At 44.7% G+C, this 27,479-nt stretch overlaps 1 protein-coding gene across 1 annotated transcript in view; it reads right to left on the bottom strand.

Moving 5' to 3' along the window:
- The window catches only part of SPTA1 (spectrin alpha, erythrocytic 1), a 65,013-nt gene that overhangs the window by 23,330 nt on the left and 14,204 nt on the right, over nucleotides 1-27,479 (bottom strand). Inside the window, exons 13-34 of the mRNA XM_032318843.1 lie at nucleotides 27,250-27,327; nucleotides 26,948-27,103; nucleotides 24,708-24,912; nucleotides 22,688-22,869; nucleotides 21,049-21,292; nucleotides 19,690-19,812; nucleotides 15,998-16,215; nucleotides 15,070-15,162; nucleotides 13,258-13,395; nucleotides 12,159-12,310; nucleotides 11,382-11,568; nucleotides 9,763-9,864; nucleotides 8,708-8,799; nucleotides 7,813-7,957; nucleotides 6,840-7,021; nucleotides 3,740-3,839; nucleotides 3,430-3,627; nucleotides 2,524-2,667; nucleotides 1,815-1,918; nucleotides 1,166-1,328; nucleotides 782-913; nucleotides 136-273 (exon numbers count right to left, since the gene is read on the bottom strand). Of these exons, the coding sequence (XP_032174734.1) occupies nucleotides 136-273; nucleotides 782-913; nucleotides 1,166-1,328; nucleotides 1,815-1,918; nucleotides 2,524-2,667; nucleotides 3,430-3,627; nucleotides 3,740-3,839; nucleotides 6,840-7,021; nucleotides 7,813-7,957; nucleotides 8,708-8,799; nucleotides 9,763-9,864; nucleotides 11,382-11,568; nucleotides 12,159-12,310; nucleotides 13,258-13,395; nucleotides 15,070-15,162; nucleotides 15,998-16,215; nucleotides 19,690-19,812; nucleotides 21,049-21,292; nucleotides 22,688-22,869; nucleotides 24,708-24,912; nucleotides 26,948-27,103; nucleotides 27,250-27,327 (3,276 nt within the window). The remainder of the gene's footprint in view (nucleotides 1-135; nucleotides 274-781; nucleotides 914-1,165; nucleotides 1,329-1,814; nucleotides 1,919-2,523; nucleotides 2,668-3,429; nucleotides 3,628-3,739; nucleotides 3,840-6,839; nucleotides 7,022-7,812; nucleotides 7,958-8,707; nucleotides 8,800-9,762; nucleotides 9,865-11,381; nucleotides 11,569-12,158; nucleotides 12,311-13,257; nucleotides 13,396-15,069; nucleotides 15,163-15,997; nucleotides 16,216-19,689; nucleotides 19,813-21,048; nucleotides 21,293-22,687; nucleotides 22,870-24,707; nucleotides 24,913-26,947; nucleotides 27,104-27,249; nucleotides 27,328-27,479) is intronic.

Genomic DNA, 27,479 nt, shown 5'->3' with positions numbered 1-27,479 from the left:
TGCCTTTAAGGAGAACATTAGCAATCATGTCCCCCAACTTTTCCCAAGAAAGTCAAGGAAATTGTTCATGCATAATCCATTTACTGGCACGTATTTATTAAGCTCACATGCCCCCATCATTCTGAGTATAATTACCTCTGAGAGCCAGAACTTAAAGTCTTGGATGCCCGTGTTGAACCTCTGTTGGCGACTTGCCTCTTCGAGCTTCTGTCCTTTGTCAATTGTCTTCTCAAGCAGGTGGTTCCAGTGGTCTTCCAGGTCTTTCAGTTGATCCTAACCCAAAGAAATTGGGGGATCACTATGGTCTTTAGGATCCTGAGTCCTGTGACAACTTCAAAGGATACTGGAGGGGGCTAGGAGCTAGGGACTAGCCAAAACCCGCCAACCGTTGAATGACATACATTTTTAACCAGTTAGTTAGTTAGTCTGGGAAACAATAGGAGGTGTTGGAAGGAAGTTTGAGGAAAGGGTCCTGGGCTGCATAGAGAGACTGGTGCCGGCCTAAGTGCCAAAACTCTTGGCAGTAGGGATAGAAAACATCAAACAAGCATGATAACACTTAGGATTTAGGTCTAAAACGTTCTCAGAGTTCTAGGTACTGAGTTTGACAGAAGTGATAAGCTCTGAGCATCATGGTTTCCTGCCTTCTTTATGTGGCAGCCAGAGGGAAGATCGCTAACCAAAGAACACACTCCACATGCCCACCCACGGAAACGTTAAAGGAAGAAGAGGATTCTCCTCACGTGCCTTTAGCCCAAACCACCCTGAACAGAATCCCTACCTTCATGGTCTCTTCACTGATGTCACATGCCTTCTGGTCAATCAGAGATTCCCCCAGTCTGAGGACTCCCTCTACCTCATCAGCTCGGCCCAGGACCTCTTTTTCAAAAGCCTGGTGCTTCACGAATTTTCTCTGAAGGGAAAGCAGAAACTAAATTAGCCTGTAATCTAGGGAAGCAAGATAGATAAATTCTGTTTCAAAGAAAAATTAATGTTCTGCCATAACAGTGGCTTCCGAAGGACCCACCCCTTCACGTTAGACTCAGAAGCCCCTGAGGGCTGGCAGTGGTCTCAACAGTGAGCAAGAGTTTTGTGTAGGGAGGCAACCCTTCATCCAACAATCTGGATATGCTGGAGTTTTCCAAGATTTCTATTTCGAACTTGCCTGAATGTTGGTGGGATCTTTGTAGGATTCATCGCAGGCTACGGGTAGCATCTCACTGATCCATTCCTCCAGGTCCTCAAGGTCATGGTGGAATTTTTTGAGGTCAGCATAGGCACCAAGTCTTTTCAGCTCAGCAGTTAGCAGTTCTTTGAGAGCATTCCATCTGGAGGAAGAGACTAGATCGCTCTCTGCCCTCGACCCTTCCAGCAAGCTTTGATGCCATATCTGCAGTCTTCTCATTTGCCAACCTGTCCCTTCTCTCATTCTTTACAGATTTGCATGCTATATATAACGTAGCTATATATTATTTAGTTATATACTATATATTATAATATCATGTAGAGTGTACATAAACATATTATATAACATATATATTGCATCTAATATTACATATTATGCACATAGGTTTAGTTGTTGCATAGTCTTATTATTTTCAAATACAAAAAACACTGGTTAAGTCAGTAATTTTTAAGTTGTATTCCATGCCTTTCATTCTGTGAGTCTAGATCAGGAATGTTTCCAAGTGTCAAGAGAGTTTTAGGCATTTAGAAATGAAAAGAACTGAGAACGTGACCTCCATCCTCCATGCTAGCAAAGAGCCACTCTGCTACATCTTCCTTAGCTCACAGAACACCTGCTCAGGCCTGACCTGTCTTGCACCCGTTGGAACCGAGCAGCAATCTCCTCCTTGGCATAGTGGTCATCTGCTATGAGCCGCTCTACAACATGGTCTAGCTCAGTGATCTTTTTTTCCTAGATAGAGGAAAAGAAAAAAGCCCAGATGTCTGGAGGTTAGGCCTTCAGCGGAATCCCAGACTCTCTCCTAGAAAAGGACAAAGACACCCTTTGTGGCTTCACAAAGGGGAACAAAACAAGGGCCTGAGAATAAATGCCATGAAACTGGCTTTTAACTCAACAGGAGTAGAAACATTAGTAGTGACACTAAGATGGGCTCCTATGGTATGTACTCTTCTGTTAGGGACTCCTACGATACTGAGCTCCTGTGGTACTGAGTTCCTATGGTACTGACCTCCCTAAAGAACAGACTCCTCCCATGACCATGGCAAAGGGTGACTCCTGTATTGGGTGGGATGTTAGCATAAGCAGTATATAAAGTCACTTCCAATTCTAAAAGTTAACTTGTAAAAGGCTGGGATGGCGGTAAGTTGGTCCGAGACCATGAGTGACTTGAGTTAAGACTAAGCCACCATGTGAACTGCCCTGTCTACCTCAGAGTTTTCTCTAAGAAGCAAATAGGAATTAAGATACTTGTAAATCACAAAACCACATACACGTATAGAATCTTTGTTATCATCACTAATATTTGTTATTGGAACGCTTGCATTGGTCGTTATTACCTGGGAAGCGATTGCTTCGTCCAAATCATCCCGTTTCTTCTGCAAGGCCGCTAGAGTGTCTAAGGAACTATGGCCTTCTGACCTCAGGAAATTCTCGCGCGCCAGCATCCAGCTCTCAGCCTGATCACAGTTCCCGTGGAACAACTATGGGAAATGAAGGTAGAAGTTATATCCAATCCAGGGGACAGAGGAAAGGATCTATTTTTCTCCTACAACACGAATATAAGAGATCCTATATGGGTTGCTTATGTTCTTCCAAGAAACATTCATACGGTTGATCTTAGCTATTCTGTACCTTTTACTCTTCCCTGAAAACACATTGCTTCTGTTTAAGATACACTCCATTCCCCTAGTGCATTTCCCATATGCTGCACCTAGTGGATGCTGGCTGGTTATTGCTTTAGGACCATCATAACCACTACCCTCAGGGCCACCAGTAATCTGCTCATCTCTTCCATCACTGGCACTAATCACTCAGACTTCTTTAGCCTCAAAATGTTCATCATTTTGTTTTATTAATAATCACTTTCTGTTCCTGAATGGTCTGTCTACACATCTAATTTCACTACTTCAGAAAAAGGATGTTATGTTACTAATCTTTGTGTTTCCAGAACTCCACACCCAGCTGGTTCTCAACAAGAATCAATCAACCAAACTCTCAATCAATAAATACATTTGAATCACCCTCTCTTGTGCCAAAAGCAGATCCCTACTTTGGTCCTTCTAACAGGGATACGAGCAGAGAACACCACGATGTTGAGAGCAGAATGGCAGAGAGCCAAGAAACGCCCTTGTGCCTCCAGGACGGCAAGCCCGGTGACACGAGCACCTGTAGGAACTGTGCAAACTTGCCTAGAAGGAAAAGACTGAGCTTTATCCTTCTTAACGGGGTCAAGTGTGCTTCACCTGCAACTCCAGACACTGATCCAATATCCTCTTGCGTTGATTCCAGGCTTTCTCCAAGTTGTCCTTCTTCAGCCTGACCTCCTCAAGCTTTTCTTCTATTTCAGGACTGGAACGGTGCCCACTGCTTATAAGTTCTGCACCGAAGTCTTCTAAGGCCTGAAAGGTGGGCGCTTCAGCCTCCATGTCAGCACGACGCTCCTGTGTTGGAAAAAGGAAGAGGCTGGTGGCACCAGGGACATCTCAACAATGTTGCAAAGTGAGGGAAGGGTGGGGGTCATGTGATCAGTGGCTGTGGATTTTGTAGCCAGACCTGGTGTCGCTCCAGCAGGATCTCCGTGCCAATTAAATCTTCAGCCAGCTCCTCTGAGGACACCAAGCCACCAATGTTACTGATCCAGTTCTCCAGGTCCCTAGAGAAATAGATGTACTTGGATTGACAAAAATCCGTGCAGCTTGCAACAAGGCTATCTGTCCTTGGCATTTTCCTCCCTAGAGAATATTTCTGGATTCACACCTTCCATCTGGCTTTATATGCTTCACGGACCTTAGGTTTGTTGTTCACACTGGCTTTTGTTTGCTTGTTTTAAAAAGCGAATTTACTATTGTAAATTCATTGCACATGAATCTTCTTGTGTATAAGGAATGAAAATAATCTTTAAAATGAAATAGATAAAAATATAAAATTATAGAGATGAAGACAGACAGACACTTTCTCGAATTTGATAATGATGCCTAAGAAAAATTCCAAGTAAAAGGAAAATCAGGAAGAAGACAAGTGTGATAAAGATGATTTACTAGAAACCAATTGGAAATGTTTGCTTTTTTTTTATTTTGACAAGCTGTTATTTTTTCTTTCAAAGCTTTACATAAATTCTAGTTATGTGGAGCATAACAAATAGCATGGAGGACATGGGGAGTTAGAGAGAAGGGGGTTGGGGTAAATTGAAAGGGGAAGTGAATCATGAGAGACTATGGACTCTGAAAAACAATCTGAGGGGTTTGAAGTGGCGGGGGGGGGTGGGAGGTCGGGGTACCAGGTGGTGGGTATTATAGAGGGCACGGATTGCATGAAGCACTGGGTGTGGTGAAAAAATAATGATACTGTTATGCTGAAAATAAATAAATGAAAAAAATTAAATAAATACATTAGATTTCAAAAAAAAATCCTAGTTAGTTAATATTAGAAGGGGTACCTGCACCCCAATGTTTTCAACAGCATTATCAACAATAGCCAAACTAAGTAGACAGCCCAAATGTCCATTTACTGATAAACGGATAAAGAAGATGTGGTGTTTATATACAATGGAATATTACTCAGCCATCAAAAAGAATGAAATCTTCCCATTTGCAATGACATGACTGGAGCTAGAGTGTATTATGCTAAGCAAATAAGTCAGAGAAAAACATATACCATATGATTTCACTCATATGTGGAATTTAAGAAAGAAAACAGATGAGCATTGCAGGGGGAGGAAAGAAAGAAAGAGAGAAGAAAGCTGTGAACGACTCGCAACTATAAAGAACAAACTGAGGGTTGACAGAGGGAGGTGGGTGGGGGGTGGCTAGATGGAGGGTGGGCGGTTGTGATGAGCCCTGGGTGTTGTGTGTAACTGATGCATCACTGAGTTCTGTTGTTTACACTCTTTGACTTAATAATGGGAATCCCTTATGTTTGAAAATGTCTTCACACGTATTGTCTCTTTCCATTCTTGTAATAATCCAGTAGAGAATTCCGGGAACTCTTCTGTTTTCAGTTTGGAGATGAGGAGGTCAGCCTGGAGAATGTAAGTGATTTGTCCACGTAATAGAAATAAAAACAGACGTCTGGGAAGAACCCGGACACTCAAATCCTCGACCAATACATACTTCATTACTCTAAATGATTCTTGTACATAAGGAGTAAATTCTTGGGTTTAAGGATGAATTCTCTATGGAATCTCAGGAAGGTATGTCTTTATTCTTACTTTGATTCCCAGCATGCGTGCACACATACACAAACACACACGCACACACACTCATGCATGTGCACACACATTTATGTAAACTCTCTCTCTCTCTCCATGCTGTCGATGAGACCAGGGCCCACTTCTTACCGTCAGCAGTCAAGGGGAAAGGCAAGGAAAGCTAAGGTCCATGACCCAGAGGATAAACATCAGGTAACAATGCACTCATTTGTAATTCTGTGTGACGCCCATATTAGCATCACATACAGAGACTCTTTCCTCTTGCTGAAGAAAAAACAAACATCTACTCTAGGGCAGAAGGGTCTTTTCTTTTATAAACTCATGTATTCACTTAAACAACTAAGTTTCACTGGGTACTTACTAAGTACCAAACATCGCAGAAGAGGAATTCACCCTTTAGAGTAAAGAAAAAAAAAGAAAGCAAAAAAACACAAAAGGCTAAAACAGCCTGGAAAGCAGAGGGTCATAAAGAGATAAAAGCCAGTGTCAGAGTTGCTCGGATGGAGGGAATGTTACCGCTGCGTACCAAAGAGTAGAGTTCACAAAGGGAAGGAGGCAGCATCTGACTTGAGTCTGAAGTCAGAGCAGAATCTGTATGTCCAGAGAGCTGTGAGCAGGTATGATTTGGGGTGGGGGGTGGCTGTGGACGCTATTTATTTATATTGTATGAAAAACTACAGCGTCCCAGAGATGCCAAAGTGGGGAGGGAGGAGGTTCCCAAGAGGAACTGCAATTATTTACCAAAAATAAATAATTTTTTTTCCCAAAAGTATAACATTGTGAGGAGCTACTTCTTGGATCCTTGATTCCAAATGCTCCTCCCAGCAGATGATGGTGATGGGGCAGAACATGGAAGCTGTTCCACAGATAAAGTGTCTGTTTGCTCCACTGTGATAATGTCTAGGGTCTCTAGCAAGGCAGCAGAAGTTCTCAGGATTTTATCTTAACATGTCTAAGCTTATGCCCCAACAGTTGTCTTGAGCCCCCTGATATGCAAACTTGTGCTCCGGCTGCCCCCACTTCCTGAACATACTATACCATTCTTAACCTCCTACCTTTCCATGCTAGTTCTGTGCGTTTGTTAGGATGCGCGTTTGGACTGTATTGCGTTCGACCGTGGGTATCTGTGCTCTGCTCTGTCTTTCCAGTAGGAAGAAAACGCCCGTCGTCTATACCACTCCACACAGCACCCTATGTAGCATATGTGCTCTAGGCTGACTTGACTGGCCTCAGTGGTGTCACGTTTGTTCAAACTTGGGTATTCTGTGGCTTGAACTACTGGGGCTATGCTTTCTGTGCCTCCACCAAGGTATGATCTGGATGTGGACATACCCTCCAAACCAGGAGTAAAGAGCACCTATATCCAGACTGCTCCTAGAAGGTCTGCACGGGGCCAGATGTGACATCGCCCACCCCACCTGGCGGAGCCTGCCTTTGGAGCTTTACCTGGCTCGCATAAGGAAGGTGTAGAATTTCTGGGCCTCATTTAAGTTCTCCTTCCGCTCCTCTGAGTCCTGCAGCAGGCTGTCCCACGCCTCCTTCAGCTCCGTCCCCTGCCTCCGCAGGTCATCAGCAGCATCTGGGTGGGACTCACTGAGCCGCTCTGCTGTCTCCACCAGCATGGTCACCTGAGGAAATGCAAGAGCTCTGAAAATCAGCAGTTAGAGCCATACCTAATCTTAGCGAAATACCACTTCTGAGCCCTGGAGATGCTCACTCTCAAGTAGATGTCAGGGAGGTAAGAGAACATTTGCCACTTCATAAAATAGTGCCAATCCTTTCAGTACACACGGTAACTCCCTCTAGTAGTCAAACTGGACATTACCAAACTTCCTTTTAAGATGAGAGGGTGTTGGGCAGATGGTTAAGTGAACCTGTTGGTAGAGGCAAGGTCATCTTTGCACCCAAGAGTCCTGACTTTTAATGTGAAGACCGTTTCAATACAGATATTTTCTGTGCCCTTTCTGCTCTGCAAGATAACGCCAGGCTGCAGGATGCCCCTGATTTATCCCAGAGTGCATCTGGCAAGTTCCAGAGCTTTCTTGTAAGTCAAGTAGGATTAAGCTCTGTCAGTTCCTTATTAAGAAAACTGCAACACGTCCAGCCCAGGCCATCCTGGGGGTGGCCAGTAGCTCCTGGTCTGAGGCTGCGGGCCTTCTATATGGTTTAGGCACTTGGAAGCCACTAAGAGGTGCTTGGACAGTAGAGGTCATTTCAGGGTGTTTTCCCTCCGTGTTCTGAGGTCCTGGCCATGTCCTTTGGGTGCCCTCATCTTAGGGACAGGTACAAGATCAAGTACGGAGTAAGACAAGGAGAAACTTGAGAGGAGGGATTGGGGAATAGAAACACAGAGGAGGCCACACAGAGGCATCGATGTGAAGAGGGATGTGTTGGAGCAGCTTGGGAGCAAATGTCCCACCTTTTCTCCCAGAGGCATGAAGTCTCTCTCAAAGATCTCATGCTGCCGCTGAAGGGCCTGAACGCTGAACAGGTCTGAACCGGGATCGGCCACCTGGAGGGCCTGGCGCTTCTTCTCGATCTGCTCCTTCATATCATCTGCTTCTCTGGCTCACGAGAGTGAAGGACTGAGGGTGACAGTGTGTTCCACAGGCAACCCAGCTGACTCCAGGGACATCCTTTCTACTCATCCGCACCCCCTTCCTGATGTGCTAGAACATAGGCTCACCTCATCCTCCCAGCTACGACGTGAGGAGTAGCTACTGTGACCACTTTCCACAGGCAAGACCAGAGCCTTAAGGAGGCTATCTGCTCAAGGTTAGACCACTACTAACTGGTGCAGGCTGTCCAGGCCAGAGGACCTGACTGCCCAGCCAAACTCTGCATCTCTGTTTTCCTGCTCCAAACACTCAACACTACATTTAGACCTAGTGACAGTGTTTGGTTACCATTTGCCTGCTTGCTTGCTTGCTTAGCTAGGTGTATGCAGACACAGATTTGGAATCAGACATAAAAAAATCAACCGTTGAAACCAATGTGGTATCTGTGGCTGGCTGCTGTCTATAGCTAGTTCTGAAACAAATTGCATAAACCTCTTATCTCTACTCTGAGTTTCATTACCTATCATGAAAACGGCTACTTACACATCAGGATCCAAGACCAGGCACTAGAATATTAGAGCTGGTTGCCTGGGAGGACCCCATGTGCTGAGTAACAAATTGGCTACAGAATCACCTGACCTCTGCCGATCTAGTATCTGCATGTTCTAGTAATAGCGATGAGTCTCCTGCAGCAATCAGACTTGGGTTTTCGAGTAGGATCTAGAGCAGCACTGCCTCTCAGGGTTGCCCTCTCACCTTTGAAACACCTGGACAGCGTGAGCGCTGCCCAGCAGCTGGCGCTGCTCCTCCGCGAGGCTCTGCAAGGAGTTCCAGCGAGTATTCAACTCCTAGAAGAGGCAGACACAATGGGTGTTGGCTGGAAAGCTAACTCAGGTGGCTCAGTGTTGTCCAAAGACCCAATGATGTTTGAATGCTCATTGTTGTTGTGTGATCTACTTCGGAAACTTCAGTAGGTTTCTTTCCTCTCTGGAGTACTTGGCCCTCATTCACACAGTTGACAAAGGGATGTTTCCCTCCCCAAATGATGTTCCGGAATGGAAACCCAACCCTAGAGCAGCAACCGACATGGACTGCTACAGCGACGACATACCAACCTCCAGAAGATGGGTACAGCATGTTGCCTTGGTCGTTAGCAGTATTATATTTATGGATCCTGAATGGACCAAACCAAGCCACCACTTAGAGCTCTACTTTCCGCAGAGAGCACATGCATTATTCCTGCGCACATCTCTTCTCCCTCCTACTCCACCTCAACCACCTGAGAAGAGGCAGAGAACTCCTCTTCGCTGGTTATGACCACTCAGAGAGCTGGACTAGACATCCCACTCATGCTCCTTCTATCTTCCGTGGAACGAAGGGTCCCAGTCTAAATCAGGTCTAGAACGTCCCACCTCTCCTCCGTACTGACCTGTGTTTTTCTTCTTCTTTCATCAGATTTTATCAGCGCCTGTCTCTTCTAGTCAGCTTTCCTGACCAGCCCCTTTCCACTGCTACAGCTTCTTACCTACATTTTCTTTATATTCGTGTGTATGAGCATGAATTTTCTGTGTCTGTAAGTGAAGATGTGGGGAGGAGGGAGATATGTGTTGCAATTTATAGATTTCAGATCAGTTTAAATACATACATGGGTGGACTGCTTGAGCTATCGTCTTTGACCTTTCCTGAAGCCGGCTCTCTATCTTCCGCCTGTCTAGCTGATCTGTGGAACATGAAGTTGAGTGTATCAAAGCACAATGTGGCCCCTGAGCTCAGGCGGGCAGTGAGGAAACCATGGAAGGAGTTCTACTTACCTGCCGTATTTGAGCTCCTTCTGGTGTTAGAAGCTTTACAAATAGAAGATCATCGGCCACCTTATTGATATCCCTCAGCCGAGGCTCATTGGTCTTCAAATCCTGGGTGGGAAAATTTGTCCAAAGTAGCATAAATTCCCTTCTCAGGAGTCTTCATACCTGCCTGCACCTCCTGCCCTAAATATTAATAACATTAACCTCACATGCAATGCACAAGAAGCCGCCCTCCAATCTGCCACTAAGAAGAGGAGCTTTAAACTCCCTGACCCCAGTGGCTATTGAGAACTTGGCAAGAGAGCTGCCATTTTTCTGGAGTGTGGAGCACATCCAATTTCCGAGATATCTGAAAAATCTCTTCTGATTTACTTAAGCTGCAGCCTGTGCTTTCCTACCAACAGAAACTCCTCTGCCCTCTATAGAACTTCATGGACTAAGTTGTAATCTGTTTGTGTTAAGGCGTGTTATAAGAAATAGCTCTGAGGAGCTCATCACGATGCTTATGGGGTTGAGATTACCCATTATATTTTACAAAGGCCTCTAAATGAGCTTCCTCATGGGAGTGTCATTCCTGGTGTTCTTTTATAATTTTGTCCTTGCTTCCCTTTATTTCACTTTCCTCTTGCTTTATATATTCTATATGTGTATATAAAATCCCTATTTACCTATCTCTGTCCATCCATCCATCATCTATCTAAGTATCCATCATCTATCTAAGTATCTGTCATCTATCTATCCATCCATCCATCTGTCCATCCATCCATCCATCATCTAATTATCCATCATCTGTCCATCCATCCATCCATCTGTCCATCCATCCATCTGTCCATCCATCCATCCATCTGTCCATCCATCCATTCATCTGTCCATCCATCCATCCATCCATCTGTCCATCCATCCATCCATCTATCCATCCATCCATCTGTCCATCCATCCATTCATCTGTCCATCCATCCATCCATCCATCTGTCCATCCATCCATCCATCTGTCCATCCATCCATCTATCCATATATCAATCATCTACCATCTCTCTGTCCATTCGTTTATCTATCTATCTATCTATCTATCTATTTATGTATCATCTACCCATGTGGGTCTTTGAATTCTATGTAGAAAATGTCATAAGGAAAAGAAAGAAAGGAAGAGGTTTATATTCACTGCTAGCTAACGTATGCTATGAGTCTGTGAGAATGGAGGATGGATGGTTTCAGGCTGGTAGAAACTTAGAAACTAGCTATAAGTTCTTCCCACCTTCCCATCTCAGCTTCTGTCCCATAATTAAGAGCTTCTGAAGAGTCCCATAGCCTCCCACCTCAACCTGGGATCCCAGAACGAAGCATGGTGTGGGATGAGTGCTAAAGAGCTCAGGGAGACCACCACTTCCAGGAGGGCCTGGGAGTGGCAGGGACTGTAGGCTGCAGAGCCAAGGCCACTAACCCCTCTGTATTTCCCTTCCACGTCTCATACCCAGAGGGAGATCTGAAATGTGGGACTCTCAGCAGCTCTGGGAAGCATATTTAGCAGATGTGGAGTTGAGGAACCACGTAGGAGAACATGTGGGATAAACGCAAGCAGGGTCACTGTCCGAAGCCATCTGGAGGAGAAGGTTGCTCGTTCTCACCGTTTGGAACTCGTCGAACTTCTTCTGCAGCTCCCAGACATCCTCTAGCTCCACCCCGGTGTTCTCTGCCTTCTTCTCTTGGATCCACTCCAGCATGTCGCCCGCCTCATAGGCCAGCAAAAACTCGTTGTAGCGTTGCAGCAGACGACGCCTGCGCTCCTCTGCCCTATCAAGGAGGGAGCGGTACCTGCGTGCAGAAACAGAGAGACCGGGAATGGTGTTGTGAAACATGGAAGAAACACTGAGGAGTGGAAGCAGGGAGAGTCAAAGGAACAAGAAGAAGAGAGAGGGAAAATCAAACGAAGAACGGAGGAGAGGAGGAAATAAAGTTGGGAGGAAACAGCATTGAGAGCAGAGAGACAAACGCACAGGGTTCCATTAAAAATAATACAAATGTCAGTGTTCCAACAGTGTGACTGGCACCACACCTCCCCTATTCTATAGACGTGAGATGTTCACATGCCAGCCAACACCTGGGTGAGAAGCTGGTGGAGTGACTCAGTTCACGTGGAAGTCAGAAGACTTCGATAACCTCAGAACGCTGCGCAGGCAACCAGAAGGAGTCACTCCATGAAGTGCCTGAGCTCAGGCACTTCCCTTAATCATTCTCATACAAAAACTGAAGTTTTTCAAGGACACAAAGTTGACTTTCAGCTCATAAAATCTGAGAATTTACAAATGGCATCGTTAATCTAACAGCAGAGTCGTGAGAAGTGTCTTTGCCAATAAGAAATACTTAGCCAAGTGCTGTCCAGTTCTCCTGCTTCTAAAACGTACTGGTTCTCAATCTGTTCCTGGCGCTGGGCGATGCTGCTCGGGTCTTCTCGCTGCCGCTGCGGGGGCGCGGGCAGTTCATCCTGAGCCAGTTTCCTGACGTAGACAGCAGGCACGAAGCCTTGGTGGTCACCAGATTCCACCTTCCACCAGTCCTGGAGAGAGAGAGAGATCCCCACTCCTTCTGTGGTTCTTGAAAAACCGCAAATAGGAGAGGCTTCAACTCTTAGAACTAAGTCTGCAGGCACCGGCCGGACTATGGTGGGCATGGGCCTCTCCTCCCCACCGCTCCCAGAGCACCTAAAAATTGTGCACGGCCTTAAAATTCCCTTGTGGATGTTTTGTGTTCCAGTATCACCCTGGGCCCCGCAGAGCCATCAGGGGTGTCACTGAACGAACACTCCGGATTCAGTGTCCTTGGGGCGCGACGTGACGGCAGGGAGAAGGCTGAGCAGAGAGAAGATGCGGACCGGCATGTAGCTTATTTGCTCACGGACTGTCCTTCCTGCCTCTCAAACATTCGCTCGCCTTAGGACAACCATATCCTGGACGCTCTTCTTTTCTTCCCAATAATTTTTGGAAATTATTGCAATGAAAAAAAAAATCATCTGAGCGCTTATGAAGAGAGCCGATATTTTGTCCCTGTTCTCACAGGCTCTTTCACAGACCTGTTCCTCAGACGTTAAAGAAAACCGAGTTAACAAAAAACTTCTCTTTTTTCCAGGTTCCTCCTCACCCTGGCCATTGTCATTCCAGCACTGGGACCAAGGGCACGAAGGAGGGACAAGCAGAGATGAGGAGAAAGGGACCAATTAGGATCACGGAATTGCATTCATAGCTTCTATGTCTTTGGGCAACTTACTTAGGCTTCATGAGTCTTCATTTTTTTTCGCTGTAATTAACAGTAAAACCCCAAAGGACATACACAAGACCTTACAGAATACCCGAAGGAAAGATGCTACTTAATAAATTATGGTGATTGAAGAGAGACAGCCATAGAAAAATGTTCTTTGGGCAAAATCTGGATATCTGGCAGGGCGGGGAGGGTTGGCCATGGAGGCGCTGTCTTGCTGATGGGAAGAAGGTTAGAAGGGAAGGTCACCTTGTTGATGGAACTGAGCAGAGTTAAGACGTCGCCTTTCTTCATGGTGACTTCGCGGTTGCTGCGGGCCTGGAAGTCGTATAAAGCCACCACCCTCTGTTCTCGAGCGGCTCCCTCCACGGGCGCGGCCTGCTGCTGCTGAACGAGAGCAGGAAGCAGAACCCGTCAGTCACCGGCTGGAAACACGTCTCTCTCCAGCCGCTTGGTGGGGAGCCGTGCTCGGCTGCCGGGAGAGGAGAGCCTCGGGCTGGGCCGTCCCACACGGCCACCAGCCAGAGGGAGATTGCAATGAACCGTTCTCAGACAACGGTGCCGCCCTGACCCTTGAGGGGACAGGGGGCCGGGAAGCGTGAACACAGAATGAGTCACTGAGTGTGTAGTTTGTCAGAAACATAGCGAGTGCTCCGAGCCTCTAGGGTGTAAAGCAGGTAATAAGATTGCTACGCCCCAACATTTCAGAAGATTCTTCGAGAAAGTGAAAAACCCACTATCTCTCATGGCCTTCTGCCTTTCCCAGGCCTTCACTGACAACCCTTCCAACCCCTTCACCCTTAAATTATTACATCAGTGAAAAATGGACTTTTTTTTTGTTTTTTAAGAGAGGGATGACGTAAAGCACAGGAAAGCCCACAGAACTGCAAAAACTGACACTGTAAACTGAGATCAGAGATCTTGGACCTCTCTTTAGCAAGCAACATGCTCTCCAAGGTGTAGCCTTCTCTGATTTATACTTTATGCAAATGTCAGACCTCTGAGAGAATGAACGGAGTACGACACGTCTTTGTAAGCCATGGCCCACGCCAGCTTCCCCTCAGAGTGGAAGATGTGTGCCTCCCTTACAGACCCTCCTGATTTTATATCCTTGGAGCACCGTGTTTCCTCACCAGGCACAATGCACTCTCCCACCTGTCCCTGAGGAAGGCATGGCACACAGGCTCCGTGCCCGCACGATGACCTGGCATGTCCTGCCCACGTCTGCTGTCTACTCGCAGAGTACGAGCCCAGAGCCTCTCTCTTTCCTTCCGCTGCTGCACGGAGGCGCCCCGTCACTCAGTGGGTCCCAGCCTCGCTGCTGTGCGGGACAAGCCCTGAGCGCGGGCTCGCTCCTGGCCGTCTTCACATTCTCCAGCACTCGCAGGACCCATTTCCCCAACGCACCTGAGTATTCGGGGCTTTCGTGTCTTCGCACTCAAATCGTATTGACTAGAAAAGCCCTTCTCATCTACGCAGTAAACCATCTTAAAAAATAACCCAGATAAACTGGTTCACCTCAGCCGTGAGGATCCTCCTACTTTGCAACGGTTTTATTTCTGGTGAGAGGAGCTCCATTCCCTGAGACCCTTCCACCCGTCCGTATGTCTGTCATGGGCTCTTATTTGAAGCACTTCCTGATCTCCTAATAGACTGGAGTCTTCCTGCAGTCGGGATTCTGCTTCATTCGAGGTTGTGCACGGTTGACATGTTACAAGTTACACAAACAACCAGGAAGGGAGACGAGGAATCAGGAGGGACTGTGAGAAGGAGAGGTGTGCGTAGGGGGTGGGCAGGAAAGAAGCAGGAATGGAAATATCCAAGGAAGGACGGTGGAGAGCAAGAACACATCCATGAGCGTGTGACGGCGCTCTCCGAGAGCCCGTTGTGAACTAGGTCTGTGGACGCTACCGAGAGGCCACCATTCCTGCTTAGAAGGCCCAGAGAACTTAGGATTTCCTTTGCAGTTGCTTCCTGGGTTATTGGACGTACACGCCAGTAAGAAAGAGAATCCTCTCTCGTCGGGCAGGGAGAGTGGTTCCCGGCATCTCCGCGTCTTACCTGGCAAGCCACCGCCTGGTCCCGCAGGGCTTGCATGCTGTTCCCGAAGGCGCTCAGGTCCACCAGGAAGGCCTCGTGCTTCTTCAGAAGAGCCTGGATTTGTTGATGAGGGGCCATTAGAAGTGAGCACGGGAAGAGCCCTAAGCATTCTGGGGAGTCGTTCGGGTATTATTTGGATTGTATCAATTCTCCTAATTCCTGGTAAGAGACACTCTCCATCTATAATAAAGAGAGGTTTTTGTTTGTTTCTTTAACTCTAAATTTGCAAGTATTGGGAAGCTAGGAATTAAATGATCGACAATTTCAATATATTCACCACTTTTGCTTTAATGAAAATGAAGTCAAAATTGCGCAAGTGTTTTATTGACCCACACCACAGCTAGAAGAGGTGCAGCGAATGGTGTTAGTTTTTGGTATTAAATACTAGCATGACTTTAGACGCCCACCACAATTACTTCTAGTGCTGAAGGTTTGTTAAACACGAGGCCGGCTTATGAGACAATGAACAAAACAAGAAGCAGACATAGAGGGTAATTATGACCTTTCAGGTTCTTGTCCCAACATGTCTGCCTGATTTTATGTCAATAAAGTAATGAAACTGTATATATCTTAGAACCATGGTTGGTTTGTGAAAGCCCAAGGTTATTCTGGGAAATTTAGGATGGACCAAGATAGGCATGGATCTCTAGCCATGCCCTTTGGGGTTTAGATAATCTTTAAGGAAACTATAAACCTCTGTGGGATCAGGAAAATGTAGTGTACATTTTAGGATTTGTGTCAACTCCGAAGTTATCCCAACCAAAGCAAGGCCAAAGATTATCATTCTGGAAACACCCAAATAATCTCACAAGAACCTATAGCCATCCCACAGTCTAATTCGGTACCATTTGGTGAGAACTAGGCAATGTCTACCTCCATGCCCCCTTACCCCAGCTGCTTCTTCATCAGCCCCATAGTTAGTGTTGTCTACGATAGGTTCCTTCTCTTGAATCCATGCTTCTGCTTCATTCAGGTCAGCCAGATACTGCTGGAACTGGACATTGGCCTCAAGATCATTCCGCCGTCTGCTGGCCCGAGCCTGGAGAGACTCCATATTGTCATTCAAACTCTTGACCCTGGAGGCCACATCTTCTGCAGCAAAGTGCCCTGTGGAAGAGTTAGAGAAAGGATGAGTATTGCCCTCAGTAACATCACTTTCCTGGGGGAGAGAAAAGAAGGCATGAGACTGCTGCTTTACGTTGTCAGTGTAGCAATTCACCTAAATTCCTGGGTGTTAGAATGTTCCGAGATGGAACGTCGGTAGGTGGTCAGGGAGGATGGGTGTGTCTGTGCGGTGGAGAAGGGTGTGGCATAGTCTGTGGTACATAGACTTGAAAACAGAAGACTTCGTGTGGGTCCTGCCCAGGGTTCCAAAAACATGTATTTTCTGGAATAAACAGAAAATCCAACAGATTGCCAGTTCTGCCCAGAAGGGATTTATCATCACACGACCAGTTCTCTCACCCTAACAACTAGAAAACAAGACAGACTGCAACATATGACGACGCCCAGACCACAGGCAGAAGACTGTGACTCTTCAGAGAAGGGAAGGAAATGAGATGTGCCCCCACGTGCAGGGCAGTCTCTGGGCTATAGGGCCGGGGTGACACCACACAAAACCAGCTGGCACACTGAGCTGAGCAGGCAGAGTGAGCAGGGCAGGCAAGACCCCCAAGCTTGAGGAGCAGGGGCCAAGGAGGACACCACACACAGACAGAGCCCTGGAGATGTACAGGGGGGTTTCCCTGCATGTTTGAGACTTACAGGCTCATGTCAGGAGACTCCTCAAGGTTAGGACAAGGGGGTGAAAAAACAGGAGGCCCAAATCCCTAAGGCTCAACATAGGGCTGCAAGGAGTTCCCACCAAAGTGGACCAGAAGAAGGACGCCTCAGTATTAGCCCCATCGTTAAATCAGTTCCCCCTTAAGAGTGCTCCCTGGAGGTTCCAAGAGCTTCAGTGATCACAAGCTTAACAAACAAAGACAAGCACATCAAGTTATACTGTAATCAAATTTCTGAAAGCCAGTGATAAAAAGCTTAAAAGAGTAATAGGGGAAAGAGGTATTTTACACAGGGAGGAGCAGAGATAGTAGTGAGAGTGGACTCCGCATCAGAAGCCCCACAAGTCGACAGACAAAGCAGCAGCATCATTAATTCCAGAAAGAAACTGCCAAACAAAAATTTGTATCAGCTAAAAATGTGCTTCAAAATGAAGTCGTTCAGACCAACAAAAGCTTAGAGGATGTGGGGTTAGCAGACCTGCACTACAAGAGCTACTAGGGAAAGATCTCCATGTAGAAGAAAAATTATGAGGTAAAAATATCAGTGTAGTCAAAGGAACAAAGAACAAAATATGTGAATGTATGTGAATACATATAGAATAAATATAAAAAGGGTTTTTTACTCCATTCTTCCTCTTAAAGCTGATTGACTGGTAAGACAAAATTAGCAACAAGCTACAGTGAGATTTATAACATATGTAAAATTAAAATGTGTGACATCAATATACAAAGGAGAAAATAGGAGAAATGGAAACATACTGCTTACGGATCTTATTCTACACATGAAATAGTATGCTTTTATGATGTTTGGATGTGATACATTAGAGATCTATATATTTAAATCCCAGAACAGTGGCTCTTAAATTTTTGCTCCCAGAATCCTGTTATATTTTGTTAAATTCATTTCGAGCTTTTATTTAAATTCTAGTTAGTTAACATACATGGTAAAATTGGGTTCTAAAATTAGTTTCTTGTGTAGAGTTCAGTGGTTCATCACGTATATATAACACCTAGGGCTCGTCACAAGCGGCCTCCTTAATCCGCATCATCCATCTAGCCCATCTCCTGCCCACTTCTCTCCAACAAGTCTTAGCTCGTTCCCTATAGTTAAGAATCCCCTTATAATTTCAAAAATTATTGAGGACCCCTAAGAGCTTTTGCTCATATGGCGATATCTATTAATAGTCACCATATCAGAAATTGAAACAAAAATTTTTAAAACAAAAGAATATCCAATTCTATTAGCCACTAGAGCAAAGGCATTATCAAACATCATGTAGAAAATTTCACTGTGCACTTACAAAAGAATGAATAGAAAAAAGGCATATAATGTCTTAGCATTATCAAAACCATAATTGGAGAATCACTACTCTAGAATAAACACATATGCACACATCTCCCATAGACATGTACCCCACAGAACTATATCTAACAAATAGGGAGATAAAATGGAATTGTAGTAAATGCATCATTAATCCAAAGAAAGTGGAAACTGATGGACAAAGAAAAATGAATAGCAAGATGTTAGATTTAAGCTTAACCATATTAATAATTGCCTTAAAATTAAATGATCTAAACAATCCCATAAAAGAGAGAGATTACCGGATTGCATAACATAAAAGTGAAGCCTAACTCTATGCTTTCTGTAAGAAATCTGCTTTAAACATAAAGAAATAGAGTACAACCAAAAAGATGGAGAAACATATATTGTGCAAACATGAATCAAAGACAGCTGGCGTGGCTGTACTGATGTAGCACCAAGTAGCCTTCAGGGTATGGCCAGGGACAAAGAGGGCTATCTCTCGTAATGTGAAAGATTTTAATTCATTAAGAAGACACAACAAGCCTAAATATGTACGCACACAAAAATATAGTTTCAAAATACATGAAACAAAAACTGATAGAACTGAATGAAATAGATGAAATCCACAATTACAATTCAAGGAGAGAAATAAGAGGAGTCACTATAGTAAAATAGGAACTGCAAATAAATATTTTTAGTTTGAATCCCTCAGTTGAGATCGGAATTTTTGGTCAGCAATGTGAATTTTAAACTATACTTTTGATAGCCGGATGCTGGCTAGCAACACTTTACGCTTCTCCTTCTTTTCCTCCTACCCTCCCCCTCCTCCTCCTCCTTCTTCTTTTGTTGGCAACAAATTATTCTTGAATCAAAGGAGAGATGATCCAATGTAATCTGTGTTGCTTATAGTACAGCCAGAACTTGAGGTTTTGATGTTCAGTTTCAAACATCATCTTTAAGCAGTAGGGGGTTTTTAAAGACAAGAAGCCAGGTGGAGGAGAGATACTGAGAGTATACAAATAAGGAGTTTAAAGAAATGGTACTAGTAACTATCCAGACTATACCTGCTTTAAATGTAAATGATCAAAATAAATAAATGCAAATGATCTGAGGCAAGTCTTCACAGATCCAGAAATTCCCATGTGGGAAACGGACCTGATTTGTTTTCTGGGGCTTTGTAACTTAAATTCTAAATTCTAAAACTTCTACAGAAGGTCATATTGATTATTAGCATAAAAATATTTTATTTAATAATTTTGGCTTAACTGAAGAATACAAATGGTTGATTTATGAGGTAGGGAGTTTCCTGCTATTGGATTATATAAGCAATAGTGTATCATCATTGTGTTTGTCAGAAATGCCCAAGGGGAATTTCTGCATTAAAAGGGAATGTGAATCAGATATCTTTAAATTCCCTTAAAGCCCTAAAATTGAGCAAACTTCTTCCTTTAAGTTTAGCATGTGATTATTGACCAGTTCAACCTGAACCATACATACCTTCGTCTACCATTTTGTTTCCCTTCTCTGTTATCGCTTGGATACTTGGCTCATGGCTGGCAATGTTATCCTGGATGACTTGGTGTCTGTTCAGAAGCTTCTTGGAGACAATCAGGTCCTTGCCTACAGAGAAAAATAAATCTAAGGTCAGGTATTTTTCTAGTGCATGAGAAGAGGCTACTCTAATTTTTATTACTCTTGGACCTACAAGTTTTTCCCTTTGAGGCGCTAGTCTCTGTCTGGACTTCCTGAAATTTATATCATTTGTCTGAATGAACTCTGCTCACTGTTGTTCCCCTTGTCTCTTTGTACTGAGAAAGTTCAACTCATTATTTTACAAAAGATAATAAATAAGTCACTATATAGGCAGAAAGGCAAGTAACTCTTCAACCAGAAATTTCAATAGCATGCAACCAATTTTGTTTTAGCATATTACGGTGTAAAAAGCAGACTCTTCCACTTACTAATTCCTATGGATGTCAGAAAGTTATCAAATCCTTGAACTTAGGTGTTTTTCACCATGAAAATGACGTGTTATATGTTTTAAAGTTTTCTTTGTAAAGATTAGAAATAACTTATAAAAATATGCCTCCCTTGCTGCTAGCATTAGCAAGCACCAACTAAATGCTATACATCGTTAATTCCCTCCAGTTTCTCAGCACTCCAGTTCCAGATGTCAACTACCTATCTCCCATCCACCGGTTCCCCCTCTTCCCTTCAAAAATCCTTCCCTGTACTTCCCACTAAATGACTTTCCAGAAGCTCTCCATGCCTGTCCACCCTTCAAAATGTCTTTTCTCTTCTAGAAGTTCTCCCAGGCTGGCCCCTCCACTGTCACCGTCATCAACACCTCATAGATGCTCCCACTATTGGGTTTGAAGTTTGCATTCTGCTTGTACCCCAGCACTGGCAATGATGGACAGCTCCCAAAGGAAAGGAAGGTATGTACTTTTCTCTACTGTCCCACCACTTTTCTCTTTCCCATAGCTCAGATCTTCACCGAAGGGAGGCACTGACACTATGGACAAAATTATTTGGGACCTCGAGCACCATCCATGATGGCTCAGCCAAGGGCCTTGGCAGTAACTTAAGTTAGAGCAAGTAGCAAACGGTTGAGCCCTCCAGCTATTCTCAGAGGCCTTCAATTCATGGCATTGTTCATGGTTTAATTTAGGAAGTAATCTGTTTGGTATGAATTTTAACAAAATCTTCTATGGAAGATGGAAAAATTGTTCCTGAGTGTGAGAGGGAAGAGCTGAAAGCAAACTCTGCATCCCCCACAACTGTGTCTCAGGCTGTCCCAGATCTCTCTGAGCCTTGGTCTTCTATGGCTCAGCCCGCGCATGCTCAGGAACTAACCGAGGTAGGTGGAAGCCACTGAGGGCTCAGTCTCCTGGATCCAGGCTTCCTCGTCCTCCGTGTCCCTGCAGATCTGGTGCAGGAGGAGATGGTCAATAAGCGTCTTTTTCCGGGCGCTCAGTGGTTCCTTCAGAGCTTCAAACCGGGACACTAGGGACTCCTGCCTTGCTTTTATGTCTCCAGCATCGGGATGGTCTATTTTTTCAAAATATACTGCCAGGTCTGTGAGGGTGTCCACCTGATCCTGAGGGAGAGACAGAATAGGTGTCAGGAAATGCCATCGTTTAGTAGAAAGAGGGGGTTGGGGTTCAGCATGAGGAGGCTTTGGGGAGAATCAGCTCCCCCCAGTACTGTGTGATGACTTCTAACCGGATCCATGAGACAGAGTGACAGGGGATGCTGAGCCGAGGGCCACAGCATCACCCAAGAGCTATTTATAGGAAAGTAATTCCTAAACATTTCAGAAAACCAGAATATACCGAGAGTGTGCCAAGGAAATCAGGGAAACCACAGACACAGCACCTTAACTATCAGGAGTATTAATAAAGCACAAGTAACTGTCAGAGAGTGTTAATAAACCATGGCCTGGAGGAAAACGGGGGGGGGGGGGCACTTTCTGTCCGATTCCCTCCCACACTCCTCCTGCATATGAGCGCAGGTGTGACTAACACAGAAACTCCCCAGGCTGAAGTTTGTGGCATCCCAGAAACAATGCCCAGGAGATGAAATGGGGTGTTTCCAAAAAGAAACTCATTATTTTGTTACCTTGTTTGCACCCTCATCAAGCCATCCCTGTAGTTATCTAAGGGACTTGTCCTGTTTCCTGTTTTCTGTTTCCTGTAGATTATTCTGTCTTTCCCATTTAACCCAAGGAGCAGGCATCATAAAAGTGGATTTTAACAAGATAGATCAGTAGGACTTTCTAGGAAACAACAGAGTCATCCTTAAGTACAAGCTAGGAGCCCTTGGATGAGAAAGTGAGTCAGCTGGAAGCGTGTTCTCCAGAAAATCACCCAGTGTCCACAGTCTCACAACTGACTAGATAAACTCAAGTGACAATCTGGTGGGTTGCTGGGGGAATAACCCTGCACTCCAGAGTGCACATCCTACACATCCACATCCTAGTCCTCGCCCTGCTGCCAGTTCTCTCTGTGACCTCATGGAAGTCACTTCACAACTATGGGCTTCAATGTTCTTAACCAAAAAATAAAGCAGTAGGATTAAAGATAATTGCAAGCTTTGACCCATGGAATGCCAGGACAGGAAGAGGCACAACATGTGCAAACCTTGCAGTACAGATGAGCGTATAGAGATGTGAGAAGGTGAAAAGATGCATCAAAGGTCACATCAGCAGCAGGTGACGAGCAGGAATACGAAGTCCAAGTTTCTGGAGTCAGAGTGCAACACCAGATACAGGGGAGCCCACAAAGATCCCCTGGCCATGGGGTTCCGACAACCACACCCAGGACAATGACTGCACCACACAAGGTCTTAGGAAGGGACAGCTGACCAACTAAAATTCTGGAAGTTTTGCCTTCAATCCTTTGCTCTCTTTCTCTGTCAATAGTTACTTATTACAAGTGTGCTCAGCGCATGGACGGGAGCTTGGTCTACCATGTCCAGAGAGCTGGCAACTGACCTGATGGGCGCCCACAGCAGACTCCAGGAAGCCGTGTTTCCTGAGTAGGTTCTGTACATCAGACAGGCCTTTCCCATAATCCTCGGAGGCCACCTGCTGCTCCACGTCCCCCAGCCAGCGCTCCAGGTCTTCTGCAGTGTTCTTGAACTGTAGCTCCTGGTTGGCTTCGTGCAGCTGGTTCCCTGGAGTGAGGCAGTAAGAATGTGATAGACACCGTGACCCTTCCTTACTACACAGTAATACACCTTCCGTAAGACTTAAGGGGAAATACAATATTTTGATATCCAAATAAGAAAAAATATCCAGGGGCGCCTGGGTGGCTCAGTGGGTTAAGCCGCTGCCTTCGGCTCAGGTCATGATCTCAGCGTCCTGGGATCGAGTCCCGCATCGGGCTCTCTGCTCAGCGGGAGCCTGCTTCCTTCTCTCTCTCTCTCTGCCTGCCTCTCAGTGTACTTGTAATTTCTCTCTGTCAAATAAATAAATAAAATCTTAAAAAAAAAAAAGAAAAAAAAAAGAAAAAATATCCATTCCATATGTGATTATACAAAAAAAATCTTAAATTTGTGCAATTTAGATGGTATCTGTTTTTAAATATAGTAACTTTCATTCCCAAAACAAAGATAAATAATGTTTATTCTCTGCTGAGGAGGTACAGTCCATCTTGGGTGTTTCTTGGGTGAGATCTGACCATCTTGGGTCTTTAATATGTCAACCGTAACTCTCTATCAAGACCTCCTTTTCAAAGGGATTCAAACCCAAACTCTGCATTTCCCAATAGAAGTATAAAAATCGGGATGGGTTTCCATTTGAAATTTTGAACTACCTTTTTATAAATGTCTTTCTCAGAACATTACCAGCCCTTCCTGGTACCTCCTTCATCAGCAGCCCTGCCTCACAATTTTCCACCATTCTCAGCTAAATTCTTTATTCTTTGAACGATCATTTATATTATTTCTGCTAAGTAATTGCTATATCTCCTGATACTGGGGAGTAGCAGTACCACCTTATTGTTACTGTAAATTTGGATTTTTTTTTTCCTAAACCCCAAATTGGGTTGATATCTAAAGGAATCAGCATGGTATATCTATTCTATAACCAGGGCAAAGTTGTGTCTATAAATGGAGTCTCTGTCTCACAAGAAGAATATTGACAGGAAGACCTCATTATTTGTGTTAATTACCACAACTAACTGATTTTCCAGAGAGGGGAGGTTACATGTAAGTAGAGGTTATTCAAGCAGACATGTGGGAATTTTTTTAAGAGCTTACACAGGGCCGGAACACTTTCAGATATGTGAAAAAAAGCATCATCAAACTCCATTTATAAGAATAAAAGTTTTTTTTTTTTTTTAATGGGATTGGGAGAGGGTAAACCACAAGAGACTCTTAATCTCACAAAACAAACTGAGGGTTGCGGGGGGTGAGGGGGTAGGGTTAGGGTGGCTGGGTGATGGACAGTGGGGAGGGTATGTGCTATGGTGAGTGCTGTGAAATGTGTAAGCCTGATGATTCACAGACCTGTACCCTTGGGGCAAATAATACATTATATGTTAATAAAAATAATTTTTAAAAAGAATAAACTATTGTAAGAACATCACATGTGGTGCTGACAATCTTGTGATGTCTACTTTAATAACCTGGGGCAAAATATCTTGTCTCATCTATAGAACCCAAGTAGGGAAAATCTAACTTAAGAACACCAGTTTCAGGTGCATAGCCAATACTGGATTCATGGCTCTGGAATATTTGTTAAGGAGACAGAAAAAAAAAAAAAAAGTGGGAGCAAAGTGAAGAAAACAGAAATAATTTCATTTAAACCTATGTGCCTGAAGAAAACATAAAATTGTATGTGTATAATGTGGTAAACTTATGTTAAGTTATAAAAACTCTGTTCAATACAGGAAGAAATGAGTAGCCTCCCTTTTTATGGAGGTCACCAGGAAAATTCAAAGTGGTAGAGATTAAAATGCTAGGTTTCAGAACTTAGGAGGTAGACGTTCACCAAAACCTCTGCTTCTCACCTTTCTGCTCTGTAGCTGCCAGCAGCTCCTTCCAGAGGCTGACCACCTCGTCCATACGCTCGGCCACCTTGTCCGAGGCATAGTGATCAGCCTCAATCATCTCCTGGCCAGTTTTCTCCAGTGTGTCGAGCAGGCGTTGATAATCTTCCAATTCATTTTTAAACTCCTCCTGCTTTTGAACGCGGCTCTTCAAGTTCTGTATGTCCTAAATCCAAACGATAAAGGAAACTTATCCGAAGAATGAGGAGCGGAAATTTTGAGGATTGGGGTTACTTCTCACTATAAATACAACTGCATTAAGGAGAGGAAACAAGGGAACTGTCCTAGTTCAACTACTGAGCCAGGGAACGTGAACAAACTCATGTGGCCAACCCCTCCTTCTAGCCACACGTCACACATGGCTAATGGATTCGTGCAGCCTAGACAGCTCCTAAAGATCATTTCGAATATGGCACGCCATGCAAGAATTAACAATCTGACATGATCAACAATAGCCAAACTACGGGGAGAACCCAATATCCATTGTCCGATGAATGGATAAGTAACAGGTGGTATATATAAGCAATGGAATATTACTCAGCCATCAAAAAGAATGACAGCTTGCCATTGGCAATGACATGGATGGATCTAGAGTGTAGTATGCTAAAAGGAATAAATCTGTCAGAGAAAGACAAGTACCATACGATCTCATTCATATATATGGAATTTAGGAAACAAAAACAGATACACATGGAGGGGGGCAGGAAGAGGAAGGCAAACCATAAGGAGACCCTTAATGATGGAGAACAAACTGAGGGATGATGAAGGGAGGTGGGCGGGGGGATGGGCAGGAAGGGGGATGGGGATAAAGGAGGGCACTTGCGATGAGCAGTAGGTGTTTAGGAAAGCGATGGACCGCTGCACTCTACGCCTGGAACCCATTTTACCACATAGGTTCATTAATTAAATTTTAAATAAAAATTTGAAATTTAAAAAAAAGAAGGAAATCAAACACAGGGAGCTGTCATGAATGATGAAAAAATTTTTCCCATTTCTGTCCTGATGCATAATCTCTTCCTCTAGAGAAGATCTATATACCTTCTGTACCCAGGAACCACACGTCCTCCCAAGAGCACAAACAAGTTTAACAAGATGAAAGGTACAGATAAGGTGCCCATAGCTCTATAAAGATATGAAACAAAAGTAAATATTGTGAATAGGTATTGGCCTCGAAATTAGGAGACTCATTCTAGCCTCAACTAAGTGTGAAAGTGTATGAGTGTATATATGTGAGTATAATAGTTTGTAGGACGTAACGCTTGTGAATGAAAAATCCATGTTTTACACAACCCCAAGGTGGAGAAATCTATGACTTAGCAAGGGTCTCCTAAAGTCACATAAATAAGACAGAACTAAGAGAATTGAAGCCCAGGTTCACCTTCTCCAGAATTCATGCTCTAACACTTATGTTAAACTGCCTTGCAAATAACTGGGTAACTGCACAAGTCACTTCCCAATTCAAATCCTTGGTCTCCTCATCAATAAAATGAGGGGTTGTTCCCTTCTAGCTACAAAACTGTGTAACTCTGCATTATGCCAAACCTTGAGGTTACCTTTGGGTTCCGAGGAGCTTTGAGTAAATTTGAACCTACAAGGGGATCAGACATAATGTTTTCCTATTACGCGGCACAGAGGGAAGCAGCAGAGGTGGCGGAGGGACAAGAAGCAGCTAAATAAGGCGCCGCGCCTCCCTTCCCCCACTCCGTTATAAAACGTTAGAAGTCGTGCTGGAGAAGGGTGTCTGGATGCACTCGTCAGCTAAGAGTCTGTCTTCGGTTTAGGTCCTGATCCCAGCATCCGGGATCAAGCCCCTGTGCCAGGCTCCCTGCTCAGTGCGGAGTCTGCTTCTCCTTCTCCCACTGCCCACCCCCTCGTTTTCTCTCTCTTTCAAATAAATAAATAAAATTTAAAAAAACAAAAAGAAAAGGGATAAAGGAAAAAAAGGGAAAAGAAAAAAAAGAAAGGAAAGGAAAAAGGGAAAAAAGAATTTGTGCTGAAGAAAAATGAATGAGAGGCTGTGGGACACAGAAATCCGGAAACCAGATTCTTTGCTTTTAACTGAGTATGGTGCCTTGAGGGGCTCAGGGCAAGAGGTTCACCAGGCTTTTCTGTAAAGAGGTTCACCAGTCCTTTCAGCTCTTGGACTCCGGTCCCCTGACACAGTCCTGATGAGTGTGCCCAGGGTCCGAAAACCCACTTACCTTGTAATCTTCATCGTCGGCCAACTTCTTTTTCTTATTGATCCAGTTCTTCAGGTCATCTGAATCCTCATAGAGTTTCTGCAGAAGCCAGGAATCCTCCAGGAGTTTGCGCCGAGTGGCCGCCTTCTTACGTAGGGCATCCCGCCGGGCCAAGAGCTGCAAAAACCAAGATGAGACTCACAGTCATCAAAGCCAAGTAGGAACACATGAGATTCACTGCCCAGCTCAGTCCCTGGGCCCCACCTCCTCCCCGGGCCCCAGGGCACAGACGGGCAGACATGCATTCGGGGCTTCCGACGTACGCTATCCCGCAGAGCAGCAATGTTCTCAGAGTCGTAATGGCCGCCATTGATCAGCTTCGTTGCATTGTTGTCTACGGTCTGAAAAACAAAACAACAAAAACTGGAGTGGGTTTCCCTCAGTGTCCCCTGAGTAAGTGGCCACCACTGGGTTAGCTGTTGAAAGAGAAAGCATGGCAATGTGGGAAGTGAACAACTCTCAGGTCAGACATCTGGGACCTCGTTCTGATTTC

The sequence above is a fragment of the Mustela erminea genome, chromosome 17, assembly GCF_009829155.1.
Source record: "Mustela erminea isolate mMusErm1 chromosome 17, mMusErm1.Pri, whole genome shotgun sequence".
Classification (NCBI taxonomy): Eukaryota; Metazoa; Chordata; class Mammalia; order Carnivora; family Mustelidae; genus Mustela; species Mustela erminea.
The sequence above is the reverse complement of the archived record's forward strand: the minus strand, read 5'-3'. Positions and strand labels throughout refer to the sequence as shown.